At 44.9% G+C, this 26,369-nt stretch overlaps 1 protein-coding gene across 2 annotated transcripts in view; it reads left to right on the forward strand.

The window, feature by feature from the left end:
- ANO2 (anoctamin 2) overlaps positions 1–26,369 on the forward strand; it is a 305,404-nt gene that overhangs the window by 207,221 nt on the left and 71,814 nt on the right. For both annotated transcript variants that reach the window (XM_045187067.3, XM_045187068.3), the window contains one exon: positions 22,759–22,836. In XM_045187067.3, coding sequence (XP_045043002.2) covers positions 22,759–22,836 — 78 coding nt within the window. The remainder of the gene's footprint in view (positions 1–22,758; positions 22,837–26,369) is intronic.

Consider the following 26,369-nt stretch of genomic DNA (forward strand, 5'->3'; position numbering starts at 1 on the left):
CTTCTCTCCTTCCAGCAGTGAAGTACCTCGGAAAGGTGCAGACCCTCTCTGGTGGTCTTTGCCTTTAGTTTGGTAGCCAAGCCTTCCCCAGCTCCCAGAGCTAGGAGAGACCATGGGTAGGATTACGTGGGTGGCACAATGGTGTCATGAGGGATGAAGCTAGGTGGGAGTCTCATGACCTCTGCATTTCAGAGGAGGTGATAATACAGAGATGGTCCCCAGTGCACCCACCTGGGGAACTTAACCAGAAGGAGCCCCCCCAGAACTAGAAAGTCTATTGTTCCCTCTTCTGCAAAGTCACCTATTGCTAATGGGGGAGAAGAGGAGGGGTAGAGAGAGATCATGGATGCCGTGAGGTTTCTTCTTCCTCAGAAGTGGACGCCCGGTCCACATGGATACTAACAGGATCCTAAGTAATAAATAATAAGAGGGTAACTAAATAATAAATGGATAATACCTTCTTGAAATTCCAGAATTTAAATTCTGACCTTGTTCCCTTCTGGCACTTACTGGTTTGCATTTCCTGCGTCTCTCCCATAGGTCTGACTTCTGTATGAACAGATTTGTCTTCCATGCCTTATTCTCCTTTCCAGGGGTGCCAGGGCCTTCCCAGCACTACCGCACTTCCCCCAAACATCTCCTGGAGCCTCTTCCTCTCCTGCACCATGCCTCTCCTCTGGCCTGAGAAGCTCTGTCTCCTCGAGTGCCGGCAGATCATGTGTTTTCTTCTTTTCAATTTTCTGTTGCTTTGCAGTACCCTTCAAAAAAGGACTGACCTTTTATTTTTAGCATTTTTATTTTCGAAATTTTAGGATGAGGGGCATTTAAAAATAACTTACTATTTTTTCTCTTTACAAAACAATCCTGGTTTACTGCAGCAAATTTTGAAATGCCAAATAATTATTTTTTTAAAAAGCAAAGAACAGTCATGTTTTAAAGTGGTCATTGTTAACATCATGGCGTGTTTTCTTCTCTTTGTGTGCATTTGTGTGTCTGTTGCATAAATAAAACGGGATGATCTGAACATTTTGTGACCTGATTTTTGCAGGGCACTTCTAACACCAAACAGAGTGGCACCCTTTTGTTTTTATCCCCTGTGTGTATGGGACGATTGTCCAGCATGCCTGTCTCTTGGCCGCGCCATGATTGAGTGTTCTTGTTATTTCTCGCTATACACTTGTGAGATCTTCCTGGGGTTGACGCCTTTCCTAAGTGTATTTCTTACTCTGGTATCCACGTGCTCAGAGAGCTTCTTCTCCTTTAGGAGAGATCACTGGTGGTTCTCGCTAAGCACCCTGCTTTCTTCTTGCTCTCCCCCTTAACTCCATGCTGCTCCCTGATGAAGGGAGAGGCCCCGATGAGGAGACAGCAGAATGGTGCACAGAAGTAGAAATAGTGCTGCGGCTTTAGATATGGGAGTGCCCTTTCTAAGAGGGTCTGGAGATAAATCACAGTGCTAACTGCAGAACGAGGAGATGTGGGATGTAAACATCCCCCCCTCGCCCCCGAGGAGGACTGTTCAACTGGAAGTAGATCTGCCCTACTCTCCGTGGCCCTGAGGATAGGGCGAGCACATAAGTTGCACAGATGGCCAAGGCAGATGAGAATGTAGAGGTCATAGAGACTTTATTTTACAGGCAAGAAAACTATCCCAGAATGGAGAAGTTCTTATAGCAACTAACAGTGCAGCTGGGACTTGGGACCAGGCATCCTGACTCCCAGTCATAGCAGATCTAAGAACCGACCCCACCAGTGGTAAGACATTAGATCAGGTGGCCAAAGGCGAGGGTGGCTCCTCCTTGAAAAGCGTTAAGAGTGAGGCTCAGTTTACTTTCTCTTTCCCACAAGAAAGACTAGGGTTTGGTGATATGGGGACCAGAGGAGGTGATGACTATCACACTTCCTCCTAAAACAAGCCAGGCAACTGGGAGGTGTTTCTTAAGTGCCTGATTTAAGCCAAGACTGAGGCTAAGATATTTAGTGAGTAAAAAGTAGTCCCTGCCCTCAGAGAGTTTAAGCAGTGCTATATGTATGGTGGAGACTTTGCATGTTATGGAACCATAATAGAAAACGATGGATAATAAAAAGGTGGCAGAAAACTTTGGAAGAAGCTGGTTTTACAAGGATATTAGACTTATATATACACAGCAGCAGAAGAGTGTCCTATCTGGCTGTGGAGTCACACTGACCTAGGCTCAAATTCCAGTTTCTCATTACATTCATCCATCCACCCATCCATCCATCCATCCATCCATCCATCCATCCATCCATCCATCCTTCCATCCATCCATCCATCCATCCATCCATCCATCCATCCTTCCATCCATGCATCCACTGATTCATTCACTCACTGATTCACTTATTCAACTAATATTTATTGAGGGCCAGGGACTATTCTAGGTTTGGGGGATACAAGAGTGGATACAACAGGCAACCCCCCTGCTATCATGAAGTGTACATTCTAGTAAGATTGCAGAGTGACCTTGGGCTCCTCGGCCTTCCCTCCCTCAGCTTTAAAGCTGGAGCACTGACGCCCATCACAGAGGGCTGTCGTGAGCAAGTGACATGAGTATGACGAAGATTGAGTGGGAAGGCATACCGAGCGTCCTTCACAGTGCCCAAGCACTTGTGCATGTTGCCTGCAGACTGTCACTATTATTATTGCGATGATGTAATTATTATTATTAGAGAAAAAAAGCTAGTAGGCAGTATTTGGGAGTGGAAGATGGCTGATGAGGAACAAAAGGAAATAGGATGGGAATACAACGAGGGAGAAAGCCTGAAGGGAGGGAATTAAAAACTAGTGAGCAGAGTTCAAGCCTGATGCAGTAGGCAGTGGGGGTGGTAGTGGTGGGGGGTGAGTTACAGATCTCCGAACAGAAGCTCTGGGTTCCAGAGAGCCATCTAATGATGATAAAATAAGTAATATTTATCCAGCATTAATGACCTACCAGACACTCTACTACAAATTTGCAAGGATAACTCCATTTATTCCTTATAACTCCCCCAAGAGGCGGAGGCTTACAGATGAGGAAACTGAGGCTGACATAATGACCTAGAACTAAGTGATATAGCTGGGACTTAAGTCCAGCACTGGTAACCACTACACTCAACGTGGTCTACCTGAGGTGTGGTGGCAGTGGCTGGCAGCTGGCAACAGAAGAAGCACATTGTCTCAGCAGAGGGCTGCACTTTTTCCAGGGGGACTTATTCTAGGGAGAGCTGGCCCCCAGAGTCGCAGAGGCTGTGACACTGGAGGGAGCGCCCTGCAGCCATTTCCTGTATTTGAGACAGGGCTGCTTGCCGAAGCTCCCAAATATCTCCAGTTCTGGCTGGCGGGGAGAGATGTTCCGGGGTTGTGTGTGGGGAGGGTTGACGTGTTTATGTGACAGTAATGACTGTGTTGTCTCCCTAAGGGAAGATTAGGATGGGAGCCCAGTTCACAGTTGGGGGATTTGAACTTAGATTCTCTAGTGGCCCAGAAAAGATGTCTACCTTCCAGATTAATTCGGAAATTCACCAGCCCACAGTAGTTTTGCTTTTCTCTCCTTTTCTTTGCCCATTGGCTACAGCAAATTTCCAGTGATCTACACTGGTGAGTGGAGGGTGATAGTAGTCCACATCTCAAGCAGCAACAAATTGCCAGGGAGCTCCCTTCCCTTTTGGAACCTCTGTGTAAATATTTTCTTCTCCAGGGGATCACCCACTTTTGCACGTGACTGAAGTAAGCACCAAGGAAATGTGACTTTCTGAGATCAACGTAATCACAGGTCAGAGTTGCTCGGGGGGTGAGGACCCCTAGGAGTGAAGGGCTAGGAGAGTTGTTCCTGGAGAACAAGAGGGGGTGGTACAGGTTGCCCTGGGAGAGGATTTTTCATTTCTTCCCCAAACCTTACTCTATTACTTGACATGCACTTGACCTGCCTACTCTTCCAGCTTAGCTCTATCAGTGGGCAGGCCTGAATATTGCAGGCAAGTCACCATAAGAATCCACATGATCCCCAAAATGAGGATTGAATGAATACCAAGAAACCGTCATTTCCGCTTCTCAGGCGAGAGAGTAGGAGGTGAGCACTGGCTTATAAAAAGCTTGTGCTACCAAAGTAAACCATCACTGGGCTGGCTCTGAAGAGGCCAGTTCCTTGTTTCTTTATGACTAATCTTTTTAATCTAGGTTTTATTAAATTGGAATTTAGTGATCATTCATATTCAACTAATATTTATTTTATGAAGTGGTTACTATGTGCCAAGTGCTGGGCTGGGACTTTCACATCGTTAGGTCATTTAGTCATTTCAAGAGCAAAGGGCTCAGAGTTTACCTTTGCATGATCTATGATAAAAAGGTTTATTAAGCAAATGAGTGGTGTGTGCGAGATTGCCAGGGGAGATTTTAAACCACTTAAGAGGACAAACTGCTTCTGAGAAGCCCGCCAGGACTTCAGAAGTATTCTTGTTTGTGCACAAACAGCTGATCCAAGAGACAGGATAAAATGGGAAGGACCCAGGACAGAAAGTCAACAGAACTACATTCCATTTCTGGTCCTTGGCCATGTCCCTGCCACACCACAGTGCCAACCAGTTCCCATTTCTCCCCCTGCCCCAACCAAGTCATCTGTCCATAAAGGTAACACAGTCTTCCTGAAACCCTTGCTGAGGGTACCAAACAGGGTGTGTAGGGTGCCTCTTTTTGTGTGGAAAGGGGAGATATGGATAAATGTGCACACACATTTGCACTTGCTTCTGTATTCATAAGACATTCTGTAAAATTAGTAAAAAAATAATAATAGTGGTTGCCTCTGCACAATGGGGAGAGGTAGGAGTGAGAACTGGGCAGATGAGCACCCAGATGGGAGGAAGACTCCTCACCATGGCTACATTGGGCTTTTGAGCCATAGGAATACATTGCCTACTTAAAAATAAAATTCATAGAAAAGCCTTTCTGAAATGTAGGTATAATATGCAGAACTTCCAATCGGGAAGTTACCATGGCATTACCTGTCCTCAATACTGATGCTGGCTCTTTCTGATCATGGCTGCTCCTGTACTGCCTTTACCTTGTTTATGTCTAGACACTTGTCTGGGGTGGACTTTATTCCTAGTACCAGGTCACTTGGCAGAGACTTTTGGTGCATTGGTCTCTGCTGCTTTCTTTGCTTCCTTATCTCTGCAAACATGTGTGTAAACATGTACACACACATATATGCTCCTCCTAACACACACACACACACACACACACACACACACAAGATGACTCTTTTATACCAGGTAGCTTCCATCCGGGGTCCTCCATACTGGCCCACACTTAACCTGCAAGAAAATGAGCCTAGGACAGCAGTTATTGAAAAGACTTGATCCTTCAAACCAAGGACTCTGCTTTTCAAATCAAGTGTTCAGAAAGGCACAGAGTGCAGAGTGTCACAAGGGCCCTGTTGTCATTCTCGCTCCCCACTGATGTGAGGCATGAACAGCCTCCCCGAGCATTCACTGACAGCACAACATATCTTGTAGTGGTCCACAAGTACAGAGCTTGGGTTTGACTTTTTTTCCCCAGTATCATGAAGTTGATATATTCTTACATATCCTTGGATTGGAGGGTGGGGGCCCGGTCACGGGTTTAGCCTGTGCTCTGCTGATTGCCTCTTGGTTGTGTGGAAAGCCCGGAGATGCTGCAGAGGACTTGTGCATGGGGAGTGTGAGCATGGGTTGAAGAGCTCACTGACTTAGACAGCAAGATAGAACTTAGGGTGGAAGCACGGAGGGAACTTTCAGGGGCTGTCCTTTCCAGCCCCCAGCCAGGTTGAGACACTCGGGAAATGCCATGCACGGTGATGTGTGTGGAAGCAGCATGTCACACGAGAGGCACCAGTGGGAGTTTCTGAGGTTAGAGAGGTGACTGGGCAATGTTTTCCAAGCTCCCTGGTGTATTTCGGTTTGGCCAACCCGTGTTTTGCTGCAGGAGCCTGAGGAAAAAAAAATTAAAACAAGGGATGAGAAAACACAATCCATTTGGTGACTTTCTTTTAACTGAGTAGGAGAGATTTCTAGGACATGGGCTTTGGCAAAATATAGTCATAGTGAAGAAAATGGTTAAATATGTCTCCATGCTTTTGAGCATTGTTGGTGTCACTTGCACTCTGTTATTTTTTCCGTCAAGGGTTATTTGGGGAAAATTGTATACATCCCAGGGTTGAACTTCTAAACAAATGCAAGCTGCAGCCAGCCCCAGAGCTCCAGATGGGCATGTCCCTAGCGTGGCCTTTGTGAAGTATGCTTCTTCTTGCTCAGCTCCATCTGCCCCCTCTGTGCAGACACACACACGCGCACACACACACACGATTCCTTCCTTTGCAGAAGAAACAGGCAAACCTCTCTCTTTCTTTGTTCTAGAGCAAATACTTTTGAGGGTGAAGACAATTGTGATATTTTTCTCTTTATATAGTCTGCTAATACATTTTAAAATATGGTGAGTGGATTTGAGGTAGTTGCTTGGGGCAGGGCTGTGTGTTACACACTCCTGGAGCCTCCAACAGTGCCTGCTCAGTGCCCTTGGGAGTCAACTGGTATTTGCAGATGGTGACTGACTTTGAGGAGACCCTATATTCCTTGAATTTCTCACTTGAAGTGTGGAAAGGGGTCCCTGACACAGGAAAGGGAGGCACAAGCTGTTTTCCCTTCTCTCTTCACTTTTCTGCAGGGATCTACCTCCCCTGCAAAGAAACCTAGATCTTCAAAGAACACATTTGTGAGGGCCAGTGAGGTTCTGGTGAGTGGGTACCAGCCACACAAGACAGTCATCTCCCCAGAGATGAGCAGCTCGGGGTGTGGGAAATTGAATGGAGGTAGGAACCTAGGTCCCAGACCCAACTTTCCTTCTAACATCCTGTGGAACCCACATAGTTTTTTAGTTCTGCACCTTGGTTCTCAGTAAAGTGGGCCTAGGAAGACCTGCCTTACATTGTTGCCAAGATGGTTGTTTTAAATACATGTTTTATTAAAACATTTCCAACATGCCCCAAATGGAGGAAATAATAGAGTGAACCTTCGTGTTCCTTCACCTAACTTCAATAATTATTATCTCACAGCCAGTTTTGTGTCATTTATACCCCTACCCGAGACTCCCTCCCCATTGTTATCCCCAACACCAGAAAATGAGGACTTATACAATGAAGCAATGGGAGCAAATGCTTTGTACTTAACAGGTAGCAGATGCTTAGAAAATATCTTTGGAATCTGAACTTGCAGTGGTGTGAGCTTTATAATTATTACTTCCTGACATGTCTGAGGGAGTCCTGAGAGTACAGTATTTCTCAGAGTCTTACCGATGAGAAGACCTAGTCTCAGGTCAAGTGATCTGTCTAAGGTGATGTGGCCAACGAGGAATGTGAGGCTACCACTAGAACCCAGGCCTTCCACATCCCATATGTGTGCTCTTGCCTCTGTGCTCTGCTGCCTCTGTGTTGCTTTTTTTTTTTTTTTTCCTTTTGAATATCTTCTTAGAGAGGAACAGGAGACTTGTAAAATTTTATGTGGGCTCACAGTTTAAAGAGAACTTGTTTATGGGACTGTAATAACCACATATCCATGCACACAACTGCTTACCATCTTCAAAGAATCAGCAGATCCAGTTTAATCCATCAAACACTTAGTGAATTACTTTTTGCCTTGATCTCCAGAAAGTAGAAGATGTTTAAGATACAATTGCTGCTCTCAGGAAGTTCACAGTCTCATGTGGACCAAGAACTTACTCAAAGCTGTTGTTCATACAGTACCGTTTATTACAGGGAAAGGGTATGGTTGAAACCAGCCAAGGGAAGAAGTACAGAGGATGAAGTCCAAGAAAGTATCAAACAAAGGACTTACAGTGTCCTCTCCCCATAGAGTTGGGGCAGTGTCACTTTCTCAGCATCAGTGTGTAACAATTGATATAGCCACAAATTATTGCTGACCAGGAAAACACCCCTGAGCTTTGGTGTTTATAGTTTTTACTGGGGCTTGGTCCTGTATGGCCGTCCTTTAGTCTTCAGCCAATCTGGGGGTGGAGATGATACCACACAGACTAAAGACCTGATCATATCACACTGTTAGACTGTCTGGTGGCCAAATGCCCCAAGCAAACGAAGACACGCCCATCAGTAGAACATTTGAAGGGCCTAGAGATCACTTCCTGGTAGCTGAGAGCAAAGGCCAGACCTCAATTTGGTTAAGGTTATTTCTTTACTATGTAACCACCGGAGAGTCTCCATTTGAAAACGTGTCAGTGGTCAGCTTTGAGGGGAGTTGGAAGCTTATGGGGAGGAAAGGAGATGGATGTGGTAATGAGTATAGTTCTGAAAATCATTTTACTTTTCCAAGGTAAAATTTGGTAATGAGAAATTTAAACATTTTTCCTTCTGGCTTATGAAAAGTCAAAAAGCAAATAAATTGCAGAGCTGAGGCTAGAACCTAATTTCAAGAGTTTTCCTCAACACAAACCTGTGGTTATGGTGAGCCCTTAACTCCAGGGTAACTGCCTGATGTTTTCCTCTACAGAAGGAGTGAGAGAAGAGGACAGTAAGGATGCCCTCAGGCAGGAAGCTTTCTTTCCCTCCTTTTGTGTTTCCCTCCTTCTCTCCTATCAATATTGATTGACTACATGGTGAATGAGAATGAAAAGAAAGGAGAGGAAGGGAAGAGAGTCTCCTCATTTCTATCAGGCATTTATTGCCCTGGGAGCTTTCTTGCAGGTTGCCTGCTAGTCTCAGGGAGTGAGATTTCCCTTCTCTTTCTCAGCCTTGATCTTCACTATTCTGTTTCTATATCAGAAGCAATCAAAACGTAATGCATTGTCCATAAATTCTGACTTGGCTTGTGTGGGATCCCAGAGAGCCCTGGCTGCCCTTTGCCCAGGGCCTGGAGATGGATGAATGGTGTTGAAACCCAGAAGAGGGCAAGTTCATGTTAACCTGTGCATTTTGTTCATTAACAAAATGGATGCCCTGTACATGTTCTGGGGGCCAACTCCAGCCAGCCCTGGGTGTTAAGCATTTTGGGGGTAAGCATTTGGGATGATTTGAGCTCACTGGGAAAAAAAATCCCATAGCTGGTGACACAGGGAGGCGGCTGTACCCTGTGGTGCAGATGAGGGGAGCCTGGCTGGAGCAGCTGAGGCTGCAGATTCCCTGGCAGTCATGTCCCAACCATGCAGTGAGTCAGGGCCTCAAGTACAAAGAGATGATGTATGTTGACTCTTTGGGTCGGGGTTGGAGACGGGAATGTGAGATGGCTGCAGAGTGGAGGGGGTTCCCCCAGGCAGGCACACCACTGTGTCTCCCTTGGCTCCTGGTTCCTGGCTCCTTGTGGGGAGAGGCAGGGCCAATCTATCTTTCTCTCTGGGGCATGAATAAAATCCCTTCTGGGCATGGGGTGATCATGTCTTGGTTGGTCCTGCCAGTCTGTCTCTTTTTCTCAGGAAGAGAACTAAGAGACAGATGGAAAGAGAGACTAGGGAAGTAAATACAGCTAGCTATTCTCTTTATTGCCCACGCCGGGGATTGAGAGACCAAGGGTAGAAAGTGAAGCTGTTGAACTGACGGTCCAACGGCAGAGTCTGGGGGGGTGGTATGATGGGGCTAGAATAACCAGGAAGATGGACCCTCGTCCTGGGCCAGTACCGTTTAAGACTCAGAGCCGAGAGACAGTGTGAGAAAGTTCCAGCATGTGCTCAATGCTAACCTGCAGACCACACCCATCACTTCTGTTAGTTCTAGTGACTCCTTTATCCTCTGCATTTCATGGAGGCATGCTGCAGCTCAGAGAGAAAACAAGGGTGAGGGGTCTGTGGAAGGAGAACAGCACTGAGATGCAAGGGAATGGATTACTGATGGATTTAAGGTCAAATCATTATTTGCTTGCTGAAGAAGACAGTGCCTTGCTGGGGGGCAGAAACTCTGTGTTGTGATTCCAGATCAGGTAAGGGGGGGGGGAGCAGCTTTTCTCAGACCGCCGCAGAAGTGGGTGGTGGGCTACCACAGAGCTTGCATGATCAATCGAGCCTGTGCGTGCAGGATTAAGTGGAGATACTCCAGGTCTTCCCGGAGCCTCTAATATGTATTAGCATATTAGACTTTCTAAAAGAAAGAGAGATGGCGCGTGTAGAACATCTGTGAATACCTGGAAAATCCAGTTTTCTGAGGAACACAGTGTAAAGAACATAGAAGAGAATTAAAATTAAAGTGTGTGTGGGGGAGGGCTGGAATTATTTAGATCTGGATTAAAATTCCAGCTCAGCACTTACTAGTGTAACTCTAGTCACATAAATAATCTTCTTTGGCCTTAATTTCCTCGTGTATAATATGAAACTAATAATTCCTATCTCATATGGTTATTTTGAGAGATAAATAAGGTCAGATATGTAAAGAATCTTGAAAAGTGCCTGTAACATAGTAAGCATGCACTAAATGATGGATGGATGGACAGAACAATCAGTCTTGGACCACTGCTTTCGCTAAGTAGTTGTTGTTCTGGGGCACTCCCAGACCATTAAGCATGAGTCCATGTGTTTGTGAGTGTGTGTGAGTATGCACACACTCATGCTCACACACATGCACATGTGCATGCAAGGACTCATGCCTGAGTTTTCCTGAGTCTTTTCCAAAGACATAAAAATTAGGAGCTCGTCTACCTTGCTTCCACAGCAACCACTTCCCTGCACTGTAACTGTTGCTCATCTGTCTCTCTCATGACACCGAGTCCTGGAGCACAGAGGCCACAGCACAGGATCTGGCACACAGGAGATGCTATAAAATCATTGTAGAAGGACTTGTCAGTTCCTCTCCCCCATTGTTGAGGCAGGTCTGGCCCCATCACTTTATTAATGTATCTTAACCCATCTCGATTGTCAAAAATAAATCCTCTGAACTCAGCAGTGACAGCAGAACTGGTGACATGGTCAGAGCCTGGAGAGTGGGATGAGCTGTGGTCTGAGAGCTCCAGCAGCACAGGGGGCTCTGCCATCAGCATCAGCGGGGAGGAGTTTGGACTCCCCAGGTCTTCCCTTTCTCGCCATGTGACATGGTGGGTAGTCACACACAGCAGCTGCTGTGTGTTCTGCACTGCATTCGTGGAGTTGGCCCAATCCACCCTTCCATGCTGGGACCTGCACGTTCTTATTCTGCTCAGTAGCCCTCTGAGTTCAGAGCCTCGTCCTGGGCCCCATGGGCCAACTGTAACAAAGGAGAAAGCCTGGCAGAGAGTACCTACACATTCAGCCAGAGCAACCATCCTCTCCCTTTCTCCTCCATTTCCTCCTCCTCAGGGATTTCTCTTCCTCTTTTTGGCTCCACTCCTCTCTCTGCATTTGTCCAGGATGTTCTCAGCACAGCAGGACAGAGCCAACTCTTGCTCGGCAAACCCAAAGAAAAGACATGAGTGGCCGGACAGAATCTCACCTCACCTATAGTCCACACAGGAAGGAGGATCCCTTTTATGGATCATTTCACTAATCTTATTTATTTGTTTGTTTATTTATTTATTTAAAAGATTTTATTTATTTAGTTTTAGAGAGAGGGGAAGGGAGGGAGAAAAAGAGGGAGAGACACATCAATGTGTGGTTGCCTCTCACACACCCCCTACTGGGGACCTGGCTGGCAACCAAGACATGTGCCCTGACTGGGAATCCAACTGGCAACTCCTTGATTTGCAGGCCAGCGCTCAATCTACTGAGCCACACCAGTCAGGTCACTAACTAATTTTAGAATGGATTACTGAACCGTATGTGTTACAGTGGCCTGAGCAAGTTCCAGGGTCAGCTTGAGAGACTACTCTCCTGAAGCCTAACGGAAGATGCCTCCCTTGACCATGACCCAGATTTGAAGAAGATCTAGGAAGTGCTTTTGCTTCTCCTACCCAGTTTTCCTTGCCGGGGTCCCTTCCCATTTGTTCTGGCCCCTGTTTTTAATGAAGAGGAACGGCAACAAACCACTGTTCTCTGTAAGCGAACAAAATCTGAAGCCAAGCCAACCAACAAACATCGCATGCTGAAGGAGCCAGTGTTACAAAAGACCACGTTGAGAGTTAATTGCAGTGTCTTTTTACCAGTTTACTGTTGCTGCAAATTGTTTCTCCTAGTTAAAAACAAACACTGTTTTAGATGTATATTGTCTAACCGTGGTGTAACAGGGACGGCTCCATCCTTGGGTGGAGGCCAGCAGTGACTGATACTGTTAACAAAACAATGAACAAAGTGACCTTACTCTTCTGACCAGAACACATGGATGTTGGCAAGATTCATTATTTATTCATTTGCACATGAAATATTTCAAAGGGAACAATGTTTAAATAAAAGTTACCAACATATTTTCAAATGCCATTTTTCACATCAAAACGTCTGATACTCTTGTTTTTGAGTGGAGGGCAGTGACCATCTCCTTCTCAATAAAGAGCCTGTTATGGTGCTCTGTGCATAGTGGGACATTGTAAAGCCCTATACATTCACAGAATTCAAGGTAACTGCATAAATTAAGATAATCAGATGCAGTCTAGGCCTTCTCTGACATATCAAATAAATGGTTTGAAAAATTGAACTGTGCCTCAGCTGCTGACCTCCTGAGCAAGGTCAGTAACCAGGCCAGTGAGTCACCTTCAGTTCTTGCCCTTCTTACTTTGCGAGCTACTGAGCGGGTCTGAAATTTATCCCTGGACTCAAGTTTGATCAGTGTCTGCTCTAGGCCTACAATCAGCTTGCTGTTGGGGGAAAGAGGAGGGGAAAGAGAGTGGATGGGAGCCAGTTGGCAAGTGGGCTGGGCCAGCAGTACAGCTAATGTGGCGAAAATTCTGTGTGGACACTGTGCATGAGGGAATTGTCTCCAAGCTTGTTTCCACCCTGTGAGCACCTCTCAGAATATCTGTTCACACAGGGACAAGCCACAGGAATATAGGCCCTGGAGGAAAAACACTAAGAGAGGGCTGAGTCTTGTAGAATGGTATTTCCCAAGTTGGCTGATCCACAGTGTTGCCTGTGAAGCATTTGCAAAAACAGATCCTTTCGCTGCGAGGATTCCGATTTAGTAGACCTGGGGCAGAGCCAGAAATCAGCATATTTTGAAAAGTCACCTAAGAGATTTGGATGATTGGCTGATGTGGGAGTTATGACATTGCCCTGTCTGTGCCATTCCAACCTCACTTTTGCACAGCAGCAACTATCTTCTCCATGGCCTGAGCACCTACTAGGGCTGAGCCATCAACTCTTCTTTCCTTTCTCCAAGGCCGGAGACCTGCTTCCCAGTGCCCCCCACCCCACCCACCCCAGCACAGTAAGGTGTGGATACCCCTTAGAGCATCATAATGGTACAGAGGGAATAGATATAAACAGGAATATAGAACCACTGATTTTCTTCTATGTTTGTTTAGTAGAAAGAATAGGAATTATGAGTATTGGGCCTAAAGAAAGCAAGAGGAAGGAGGGATTTTACAAAGAACTTCAAGTTTGTAAACAAATGTACTACAGATCAGTTCTACATTCTATGGGATAGAACATAAGGAAAAGACCCCACATTGAAGCTGGAGGCTTGTAGGTTAGACTAAGAAATAACATGTGAGTGAAAGGGACACACACTAGGAGGAGTTCAGTGTGGCTGCAAGATCTCTGTCCCAAAGGTCTTCATGATTTGCCAGGACACAGCTGGTTATTACTCAGACTAACACTCTTCCCTGTATTATTTTCCATTCACAAAGCTGTCCTGATTGGTGTGTGCTGATGAGACATGCACTTGACTATTTTTCTTAAAGTGTTGTAGGTTTACCATGAACATTTTGCACTTTCCCCTTAGGTGCTGGCACTGGTGTGTACCCTGAGACAGTGACACAAAATTGTTTCCTGGACTCTCCCTGGGTGAAACTAGACTTGACCCAGCCAGAGACTAAATACTCGATCCCAACCTTATGAGCACTGAGCTCTACCCAATGAGCTGGGCTATTGTTTCCAGACTGACGGTTACCCCTGAGTCACACATGCAGATGAATTCCAGGATGTGTTGTGATAGAGAATAAGAAGGTCCAGGGCATGGCCAGGGCATTGGGAAAGACCTCACTGGAGGTGATACTAGAACTACGCACAGCAGAGTGAGAAGAAGGCCCAGCTGGGTAGAGATAGGAGAGGAATCTTACAAAAGGTCTTGAAACAGATACCAGCTTGGTGTGTTCGGCGAACAGGAAAGAAGCCAGTGTGGCTGAAATGGAGTAAGCAAGGGGTAGAATGTTAGGAAATGAAGTTTGAAAGGAGCTAGATCCCAGATCTTGTCAAGCCTTGGAGACCATGGAACAGGATTTAAATTCTGTTTAAATTCTTATTCTAAGCCCATGGTCATTTGGCTTAAGGCCTTGTGTGATGTTCTAGGTAAGGTTATATATTAAGGATTTAGACGTGCAGTACTAGTGAGTGGGGTGGGGCTGCCTGCAGTTGGAATCCAGGAAGAGCACAGAGTAGAACAGTTTAGTTTAGAGTAAGGGAGGGAGAGAAGCTGAGCCCAGTACTGGAACACAGAAGGGCCAGGGTGGTCCCCTGGGAAACAGAGAAGGCGAAGCAGCAAGCTGTCTGGTGAACCAGAGGAAGCCAAGTAAGCAGACTGGACCTCAGGGTGGGAGACAGGGAGCCAGAGTCTGTTTTTTGTGTGTCTGCTGGGAAAATAGAGCAGTGGGAAGAATAAAGAATGTTTTCCATTTTAGCCACAAATTATACTGCCTTCTGCCCTGGGCTCCAGGCATGCCTGTAGACTTAGGTGCTATGCCACATGACTGCCTCAATCCTCCTAGATTGGGGCTCTGTTCCTAAAAGTCTTTATCTCTAGATAACTCGGGGGTCGTCAGGGGCAAGTGCATAGTGCTGAGGGGCAGGACCTAGAGGCTCAGCCTGAGAAGCTGTGTGTGCTCAAGCTGTGAGGACCAAGACCATTCTGGGGCTTACATGGTGGTGATAGAAGCTGTGGGGGATCCTGGGCTCAGTGAAGGGAGGGATATGCGGTCCAATACTGGCCTCAGGCTTCTGGTCAGGCCATGAAGACTATGAAGGAGGAGGAGCTATTTTAGGAGAGGGGACTAAAGAGAGAGAGAAGATGGTTAAATTGGTAGGATCTCTGTTCCTAGAGTGTTGTTTGTGGGAGGTCTTGAAGGCTCGCCCAGCAGAGAGCACTGAGCAGCTGTGTCTGAGGGGAGAGTGGGACCAGAATGGCAGATCGAGGTCATACTAGATGATTGGGTGGCTTTGGAACAGGAAGAATGGCCCCTGGATCTGTGCTGTAGGAAGCATCGCCCAAATTGAACTTGGGGTTTCCTTGTCATTTTGACCCCTGTTGACCCTTACTCAGACACGACTGAATCTGGACCAAGACTTTTCTTTAGCTTTCCATCTAACCCCTGTTTTAAGTCAGTCTGCCAATCTTACTCTTCCATAAAGCCCCTGTCCGGGACCACCTTCCATCTGTCATGCAATGACAGTTTGAGTTTATACCATGTGCCTGACCCTGTGCTTAAACACCAGATACACGGAGATGAATCAAACATGGTGTCTGCAATCCTGGAACTGACAGTTCGTGAGGAGTAAAGACAAGAAAATCATCAGTTGAAGTGGAGGGAAATGAGGCTGGAGATGCGCAGGGTCTGAACTGTGGCATGGGCACCGGCAGTAGAAAGTGGAGGAGTGGCAGACTAGGACAATGTTTAAGGAGATAGGCTCTGTAGGGCCGGAGGCTGATTGAGGTGAGTGTGTGGGAGCAAGTAGCCCAAGTGAATGCCTCAGTTTCAGGCTGTCTTCTCAAAAGGTCGTGGTTCAGTTCACTGAGTCAGAGAATGTAAAAGAAGAAAAAGAAAGTTTAAGGCGTAAGATGATTCCTTCTTCTGGGACATTTTGAAGTTGGGAAATTCCACTAGAGATGTCCACTAAGAAGTTGGACAAGTGAGTTCGGAGCTTAGCTGAGACCTCTGAGCTGGAGATAAAGATCTGAGAGCCCTCAACAGGTGGATGATTATTAAAGCCAAGATTTTAGCCTGGAAGAGGGCCTTGCATGGGGAAGTATTAGTATTAAACTCTGCTTCAACCTTTTATTCCTTCCAACCGTTTAAGGAAGCAAACTACAGCAGCTCTCTCCTCTCACCTCCCACCTACTTTCTCATCATCTGCAGTCTTGGTTTTGCTTCCATCAGTCCTTTGAAACTATCTTCCAGGTTGCAGGTAACTTTAATGGTAAATGCAAATGGATACTTTGCTGCCATTAACTTACTTGATCTCTCCTCCAGCAAACCTGTGTCCACGTCTTGACACGTCCCTCCCTGGACATTTGTGGCACTACTATCTGCTGGTTTCCTTCCTATGCTGTGGTTGCTCATTGGTCCACTTGTTTTTTAGATGACTGAACCCTGGAGAGACAGCATCATGTAGGATTACATTGATTCCAGAGCTGCAACTTATTAGCTTGTAGCCAAGTGTATTAATCTTCTGGAGCTCACTTCCTTCCCCCAGCTACAGAATGAGGATAATAATCGTAACTTCCAGGGTTATTGCAAGAATTAAATGGGAGATATCTAAGGCAATTAAAAAGTAGTGGCTCTTATTGTTCCATCTGTTTATAGGAGAATGACAATAAAGGAAGAAAGGAGAAAGCAGAAAGGACATGGTTTGAGTGTGGTTACCAAAATGTGGTCACCGGACCAGCAGCATCGCTAGCACCAGCACCAGCATTCCCTGAGAAACTTGTTAAAATGCAGATTCTCAGGCCCACTCCAGACCTGCTGAGGCTGGGGCCCAGAAGTGTGTTGTAAGAAGCTCTGTAGATGATTTCGAAGATGCACGCTCAAGTGTGAGAGCACTAGTTTAAGATAAGGAAGAGTTAAGTCCTTGAGGAGAGGGTAAGATCCAAAGGGAAGGTGGAGACTGGCAGTCGGTGAGGGGGTGGAGACAATCTCCAAATGAGATAGGGTGGTCAGACGATTTAACCTTTACCCTGCCAGAAACTCTACTGCCGTCTAACAAACACTCTACCCTCTGGCTACTCTGCATCACTTGATAATGCTATAATGACATGATAGCACAGTGTTTTGGGGCATGGCGTTTTCTCTGGAATATGTTCATTCCTCTTTCATCCTAGAAAACTCTTATCCTTTAGTCACAAGTGAAGTGTCCCCTCATGTATGAAGTCATCCCTTATTCTCCTAGGCAGGTAGTCACTCCCTCCTCCATGTTCCCATGGCATGTGTCATATCATGTCATAATTTGTGTTCATCTTTCTCAGTTTCTTCTAGTAGTTAGGGCATTCCTTAAGGGCTAAGAATGTGAGCTATTCTTCTGCACATCCCCAGGGCATAGCTCAGGCACAGTGCTGAGTATTCAGTTGATGTTTAATGAATGCTTCTTGTGTAGAAGGAACAGGAGTCGTAATAATAACTCCCAGTTATACAAAACTGATAAGTTTCTAAGTACTATCACATATAGTCATTGAGTGCTTAGTAAGGCAGGTTTGCCAGTCATCCCAGTAGAGGTGAGAATGTAAGGGAAGGGATAAATTAGATAATATGCCCAAGCTTGCTCAGCTAATAAAGAGGTAGAGACAGGTTTTATTTCCAGTCTCTACCTCTTTATTATATTTCCACATCCACTGTTTTTCCCTCTCCTTGACACTGCCCCTAAAATATTTGCTGGAACATAGACAATGTATGAACATCTTAATAGAAACCAGTCTGACCCTATCTATTCTTGACCTGCTTGTTTTTAGTTGGAGGTGGTGGAGGCTGATGATGATGAAGAGCTACTAGTGATAATGAGAGTGCTCAGATTCCTGCCTCTTGTTGGATTTCCCAACTAAAAAGGACCACAGCCTGCTTCCTTTCATTCCCAAGTCCAGTCCTGCCCCAAGCAGGATGCCTACTAATTACTAGGTGCTTCTCATCTTCAGTCTGTATTGGTTTAACACTGGTATGCATGAGCATCTCTTCCCTACAGCCCTGCTTTAAGCAAATCCAAAATATAAAAATTGGGATTAAGTCTTAGGGGAATCTGTAGACACTACTCCCTCAAGGAGGTAGAGTATAACTACTCACTCTCTAAATATGGGCTGCATATAGTGGCTTCCTTCTGAAGAGTAAAGTATGGACAGGAGAAAGAGAGTAACTGTGCAGCAGGGAAACCTGACAAAAGCACCACCTCCACCAAGCGATCAAGGTTAACATCATCACTGAGAGGTCATATTATAGCCTGTATCCTTGATAGGAAGGGATGAAAATGGCACTTTACCTCTGTGGTCTTCCTCCCCCAAACTTACAACTTCAGTCTAGTTATGGGCAAAACTTCAGACGAACCCATATGGAGAAACATTCTACAATGTATCTGACTAGTACTCCTCAAAGCGGTCAAGGTTGTGAAAAACAAGGAAAGCCTGAGAAACTATATAGTCTGGAGGAGCCTAAGGAGACATGATGACTAAATGTAATGTTTGCATAGCATCCTGGAACAGAAAAAGGCCAGTGGGTAAAAATTTAGAAAATACAAATAAAGTATGAACTTTAATTAATAATAACTTACAATATTTGTTCATTGATTGTGAAAAATGTACCCATACAATGTAATAGGGAAAACTGGGTGTGAATTGTGTGTGTGTGTGTATGTGCATATATACAGAAAAACTTCAAAGATAGTCCAGAGAATATATATTCTGAATATAAATATTTTCAGAAGAGCAGTTCCATGATTTAATGTGAATATCACTGTGCCACTTGCTATTGGAGACTTGGAATAGGAGGCATAGTCCAAGGACAGACACAGGACAGCAGAGACAAAGAAACAGGCACAGATGACAGCTAGGCTCATGTCTTAACAAGGGGGACATTAGCTAAGTGCTTCCTAATCACCCGCTTCTGATAGAATCATGAAGCTGATTAGACCTTGCTTTTGTGTGACACCTTACAGTTTGCAAAGCTCCCTCATAGGCATTCGCTCATGATCTGCACAATACCTCTGTCACTTAGGTGGGACAAGTGTTGTCATCTCTGTTTTAAAAGGAGAGAGAGGCACTACGAATTCTCACCTACCTCTGTGTGCAGGTGCACCAGCATGGCCCCCTCCATATGTTGGCTAATTCATATAAAAGGCATGGTAATTTATCATTTTATGCATTTACAGATAAGGAATATAATTACAGATGAGGAAACTAAGTCTCTGGAAATTTCCCAAGGTTACTTGATTAGTTAATATTAGAGCCAAGAATTAAACTCAGGTGTTCTGGTCTCAAGGCTACTTCTTTTTTCATTATCCCGCAGGCTTTCTATGGGATGATTACGCAGAGTGTAGTTACATTAATGACATGGTGCGAAAAATCTTCACATCTTTAATGTGCCAGTGAGTGGAAACTTTTAACTAGCTTCTATCATCAGAACCAGTAATTATATGTAAAATCTGCTGTACTCACTGTCATCTTTACCAGTAACTTCGGGAGCTTGGAAGTCAGTTGGTAATCTTTGTGTTTCTCTTGGCCTCTTGTGTTTGGATAGTGCCTCAATGTATGAGATGGAAACTATGACTTCCAGAAAAAAGGGCTCATCAATGTAAACATGAGAGGGGATGATTTATCAACAAACACTAGAACATCTATGTCAAAATGAATATTTTTTTCTTTAAGATAGGTGCTTTGAGAAGACAACCAAGTCGATTGCTTTTTAGTTGTCTCATTTTTGTGCAAACTAGTCATGCCACCTTCCTCGCCAGGGTTAGCAATGAAACCCTTTTGTTTCCGTGGTGGTCTCTGAGCTCCTTCTGGCCAGGGCTGAGTCTTCTCCTCACTCTGTCCCCAGTATCCAGCACAGAGCCCAGCCCTCCAAGGTGCTCAGACCTTGTTTGTTGAGTGGAACGGAACCAAAACTGATTCTTCAGGATGGAGTTGTCACTGCAGGGTAGAGACTGGTCCAAAGACATCTCATCCTTCTTGGTTCCTGGCCTGAAGAAGGTGGACAACCACTTGGCAGGAAACCTTAACCAAAACCATCTCAGAAGCCTGATTCCTCCACAGCATTATTAGTCATCCTCTACAGTTGTACTTATTTATTTGAGCCCATGTCATCTTGAGCCATATTTCCTGCTCCTTTGCTCCTACTTCCCTTTCCCCTATTTCTTCCTGGAATGTCCAACTCAGCCCTGAGGGTTACTCCGAACCCAGTCCACCCTTACTGACAGATGTTTCTCACCCCTTTCCTTCATCTCACGGACCAAGCACAGGGTTTTTTTTTTTTTTTTTTTTTTTTTTTTAACCTCTCCTTGCACTATTCCTCACTTGGGAATCCCCTGACAGAGGAACTGGCAACATGAGACCTATGAGCCAGAGTTCCTTCTTTTCTACTCATCACTGGTATTTCAGAACACATTTGATTTGCTGGGTTTTAAGGCAGAACTTCTTTACTCTAGGCCAGAGAGCAGAGAAAGAGTCAAAGAATCATCAACACTTTATTTATTTATTTATAATTTAAATTTTTTATTGTTATTCAATTACAGTTGTGTGCCTTTTCTCCCCATCCCTTCACCTCACCCCAGCTGAACCCCCCTCCTTCCCCCACCTCCACCCTCGCCCTTGATTTTGTCCATGTGTCCTTTATAGTAGTTCCTGTAATCCCCTCTCCTCACTGTCCCCTCCCCACTCCCCCCTGACCATTGTTAGATTGTTCTTAACTTCCATGTCTCTGGTTATATTTTGTTTCCTTTTTTCTTCTATTTATTATGTTCCAGTTAAAGGTGAGATCATATGGTATTTGACCCTCACCGTCTGGCTTATTTCACTTAGCATAATGCTCTCCAGTTCCTTACACAATGGAATTCTATGCAGCAGAGAGAAAGAAGGAGCTTATACCCTTTGCAACACTTTCATTACAATGAGGGAGATGTCAGGAAGAGCCCTGCCACGAACCCCTTCTTTTCTTTGCAGAATCCCTACCGAGTGCTGTTATCCACCAGCCCATCTTCAGTTTTCCTTATCAAAATCTTACAGGCAAATATCACTAGTAGAAGTAAAAAACTAAGAATTAATACTGAAGAAAAAGAAAGAAGTGTGACTCCCTTTTGATGTTGGCCTAATGTAGGAGAATATGAATGAGTATTCCAGTCCTCATAGAAATAGATTTATATGCTGTCACTCATCCGGAGTGGTCACAACCTGCAGTTACCTTATTCTCATTTGTGCATGGAAAGTCTGCTGGGCTAGGAGTTTAGAGCCCCGGTTCTATCATGAGGCCTGTGAAAAACTGAGTATCCCTTGTTTACACCATCTGTAAATGAAAGTACTAATTATTAAATGACTTCAGCCTTAACACTCATGTCCACCCCCATTTATTAAGCCAGCTCAACCCTGCACTCAGCTCCAGACATGCAGTAAGAAAAACACATCATTTCTTTCCTCAAGTATCACACAGGCTCATGCCCAAGATAATCTTCACTCCCACATTGGCAAGTGCTTCCTGAAGCTTTTGGCATGTGGGTGTCACTTCTGCTTTCTTAGACTGTGAGGTCCCCAGGGGCAGTGGTCAAATCTACTTTCTTCTGTCTCCCACCAATCCTGCCAACAAGGTCTGCACACAGTGGACGCACAAAGGTTTTTAGGAAGAGTATTTTAGGCCAAGAAGGCCCTTGGCCTACAGTACAAGCTTTCAAAGGCTAGGTGGCACTGTTGCTAGAGCCAAACCAGGTGTGTTCTGAAATAGTGGTTAGGAGAGTAGAGAGACTAGAGGAGGGGCCATGTAACAGGCTGAGTTTGGTTCAGACACATTGCAGAAAGGCAGGAATCCTACCTCACCAACACAGAGTGCTTTGCCATTTTCAGGGCATCTTTACAAACATGGCTTCAAATGGTCTTCAGAACAAACCTGTATCACCCTCATTTCATGGAAGTGCAGCTCAGAGAGAGCACGTGCCTGGACGAAAGTCACATGGCAGTTAATTGGCAGAGATTTTTATCTTTCATACATACCTTGTTGACATCACCCAACCCCATGAGGGTTGTCCGAGTAAGCCAAAGGACTCCTGTCAGACGTACGGTTGCCCCAGAAGGGCGGCCCGGGTGCACTGGACTCAGTAAGAGGGGGAAAGGTAGGGTTCCCAGCCAGACTGACTGACTGCAAGGCATTGGCTTAACCTGTTAAGCTAGAAATGTCTGCATCTGTGACCAGGAGAGAACACAGTCATTTTGGGATGAACAAATGACAGCATATAAAGGTTCTTTCAAGAACAAAAACTGTGGGTAATTTGTACATGTAATAGGACCTAGGGTTGATGTTTTATTGAAAGAATGGTCTGTTTTAGGATGTTGCCCTGTGGTTGGGTTGTATGTGTCTTGTGTCCATTGCGTTACCATGTTCACATGTTTCTCACCAAAACAAAGCAAACAAAACCATCCTGTGTGGTAGGCAAGACCAGGGTTGCAATTGTGCCCACTTATGATAAAAAAAATAGAGAGTCAGAAAAGTTAAGAGACAATCAAGATCGTGCAACTGATAAGTGGTTGAACTTTTTAAAACTTCAGCCCAGAATGAGACTGAACTCAAGTCTTGTCCTGTTTTTGCCATAGTTTATTCTGGCTATGTAGAAATCACAAAATTAGGAGAGCTGTTGTTAGTATGGAAGGTAAGTCATTGGAGACTAGAAAAATACCTAATAGAATGATGAGTAATTAATGATATGCAAGCTTATACAAATTAAGAGAAAATGATTATCTATTATTTATGCCTTCTGATTTTCTCTACTCTCCTGTTGCTTCCCAGGATGATGATGAAGATAAACTGAGCTGGAGAGATCGTTTCCCAGGTTACCTGATAAACTTCGTCTCCATCTTGTTCATGGTAATTTCCTTCAGGGAACACCTGCCTATGACTTATGCTTGTCAGATCCTGCTACGTGAACACTGTGGGTGTGTTGTTCTTTTACGCTACGGGAATAATGAGGGGCTAATATAGATGAAGGCACAATCCCTGTGTAGAAGGACAGGACCTTATCTGATAGTGAGGCCATTTCTGGTATCAGTCATCTGAAGAAGGAAGGTGATTTTCTCAGACAAAACACCAGACTGGAAGGGGTCAGTGACCTTCTGTAGCTATTGAAGGAGTTTCTGTCTTCTTAGGAAGAAGAGGGTAGAAGGGGGTTCTATCTTCCCAGCCTTGACCACAGATATTCGAAGTTGGAACTACATGGGGTAGGTTGGTGGTAAGATGGTACCTTCCACAATGGGACAAACCAAGACCTTGGAAGAAGGAGTCAGGTAAGATGGCTACAGAATTGTGGCAGCCTGTTGAAGCCGTAGCCTGGTTGTCTCTCATGATTTGTGGACTAGAACAGAGTCTGGCAGCCACAGGAGGCAGCCAGCCTGGGCTTTCTAAGCTGATTCTTTAGTTTTCCTGTAGTTGTTGTGTTTGTTTCTGTGTCCTCCCTGGGAGTTTGAGAGGGCTGTTTGAAAGGCCCAGATGGTCTCAGCTGTGTCCGGGAAGGTAAAGAAGGGGTGTATGTTCATATTTGAGTCACATCAATAAAGTGGTAGCAGGTTGGTCTTGAGAGCCAGGATGAGTGAGCCAACAGTAACTGAAGCAAGATCTTAGGATATTTGTAACATCCCATCTTGCTGAAAATAACAAAAGGTGAAACTCAGAGGACTGAGCATGGGCCACCAAGACATCTGCCCTGTCTTTATGGGTAGGCTCCTTCCAGTATTCCAAACTGGAGCTGCTGTTTTACAAAGCAGTTGTATCCCTACAGCATTCCTAAGCAGGACTACACATTAGTTGTGGGGTGGAGCAGAGTTTGTTTATTCCAAAAAAAAAAAACGGGGGGGGGGACTGAAATGATTATAATTTTCTGGACCTACTGGCCACAGGTGACTCTGATCCTGGCCTGAGGTTATTATTGCCATCCTGACCCTTGAGGACAGGAGCCAAGTCCTAGTCTCAGAAATGTAAAGTGAAGGAAGCATCTACTTCAACAATTTGTTTCACAGATGAACTGCAGAGGTGGTGAGTGCCTTGCCAGAACTTCGAAGTCTACATTTGTTATCTTCTCGTTGCTGAACGAGAGCAGAGCATGTAGAATGCATTCGACAACATGTGGTGAATGGCAGTGCGTTGCACTGGAATGATATAAAGTTTAATTTAGCACTTCAAAGCCTCCCACAATATGCATCTTGTTGTCAGAGATTATTCATTCATTCAAGAAATATTTAATGGGTGCCAACTATGTGCTTGACGCTATTCTTAGGCCTTGGGGGTAGAGCAGAAAATAAAACAAAATAATCCCTCCCTCAAGGACTTTACAGATAACAAATACATACATAAATAAGAAAATAGTTAAGTAAAACATTTCTATCTTGAGTAGTGATAGGTTAGGATGCTTATACATCCCACCTTGCTGAACATAACAGAAAACTAACATTGGATAAATATATGTCTCAATCTTGTTAAAGCCTCGAATGGCTGACAGAATTGTGAGGCTAAGCTCTAAGGGAAAATGAGAGGTGCCTTTACCTTGAGGATATTTTCCCATCTTGACCAACAGCTTTGGTTTTGATGGTTTCATGGGGACAGGGAGAGTAGAAATCAGGGGAATGGCTGGCTCAAAGTGGGGATTCTAACAGGAAATCCTCCCCTAATTAAATTGGAACTCTGAAGGACTACATTCATAGAATAAAGATGATAGAACTAAACCAACCCCATTTCCCATTTATGGGACTGCAGAGAAAATTATGTTCCAAGTAGAACAGGGAGAAAGAGGGAAACATATCCCTGAGAAGTGGCCATGGGCAATCACCACTGTGGATTCACAGCCTGGGCCATCACACGAGAGGACCAGGAAATTGCCCTGGAACAATGTGCGGAGCACGAGATCAAGCCATCAGGGAGGTGTTTATAGAAGAGTTTTTTGTTACGAAACTTGGGCAACAAACTGGAGTGTGAAATATCTTTCCCTCCTCCATCCCCTGTGACTAGGCCTTGGCAGAAGATTTCAGGACCTTGGCCATGAGGATGGTTTTAGGGATGTCAGTCTGCCAGATCAGCTGGGGCTGTTTTTCATAGGATGACAAGAGCCAAGAAATGTCACGTGCTGTGCCCATCTTCCCCACCATGATAGAGACCTGGATGGACAAAGATAGACTTTTTCTTTCTTCTCCAACCCAGTATGTCTAGCTAAAGTTCCTTTTCTGTTTGAATTGATCCTCTTTTGTTTTTCTTTTTATACGGAAGGGGATTATCACAGGCAGTGTGCATCCTTCCTGTAGAGCTAGGTGCCTGAGCCCTCCTCCCATGCCCAAGACAGTCACCTACACTTGTATTTTGGGAGCTACCCATCAGAAAACCTCCTTCATTACCTGGATTATTGCAGGGCCTCCTAACTGATCCTCCTGCCTTTACACTGTCCCTCTACTGATCTTTGTAAAATCTAGGTCCAACAATGACACTCCTCTGCTCCAAACCCTCTAAAGTTTTCATATCTCATGAGATGTAGAGCCAACACCTTTATACTACAGGGCTGGCCCTCCTCCTCTCCACCACCCACGTCCCACTCCAACTCTCCCTTTGCTCAATTAGGTCCTTGCTGAAATGTCACCTTCTCACCCAGGCCTTTCCTGACCGCCCTATTTTAAATTACAAACTTTCCCCATAACCCTGTTCTGCTTTATTTGTTTCCATAGTGTTTATCACACCAGGTATACTATATATCTTACCTATTTATTAGTTTATTGCCTATCATTCCCCATTAGAGGATCAAAATCCAAGAAGTTTGTATCTTTGTTCACCAATATATCACTGACACCTAAAATGGTGACTGGCACATAGTAGGTACTCAAGACATCTTTTATGAAAGAGTGAATGAGAAAATAAATGAACAAGATGCCAGAGACAACTTATTATGTCAATGATAAAGTTATTAGTGTGTGTACTTTAAAAATTGAGCTACTATTGCGTGCCATGCCCTAGACTAGGCACTCTCCCACTAGTTTCTTATCCCAGAGGTTGCTTCTGTCTGTGCATTTCTACTCACTCCTTCTAAGACTTTCCCATAGAAAACAGCCCCAAAGCTGCTTCTGTGGAGTTTCCTCTCACTAATCCCCCTGCTCTCTGCTCAGAGCATACCAGAAGCTCATGAAGTGAGGCCTGTGACTCTGTCCAGCTGCTACTAGGCTCAACAGTTGTTAGTGTGCAATGGTTTCTCAACTTTGCTTCAGAATGCAAGTCCTGGAGTGTAGGGATCAGACCTGCTCTCCTCCCCATCTCTCTTAGAGTGTCAGATAGGGCTATGGTCTTTGTAGCCTGGCTTCCATTGCAATTTGGCTGTGCCCAGAAGTAAATTATGGGATTAAAAAGACCAAAAAACCACAGGAACCATGATA

This window comes from Desmodus rotundus, chromosome 3 (genome assembly GCF_022682495.2).
Source record: "Desmodus rotundus isolate HL8 chromosome 3, HLdesRot8A.1, whole genome shotgun sequence".
NCBI lineage: Eukaryota > Metazoa > Chordata > Mammalia > Chiroptera > Phyllostomidae > Desmodus > Desmodus rotundus.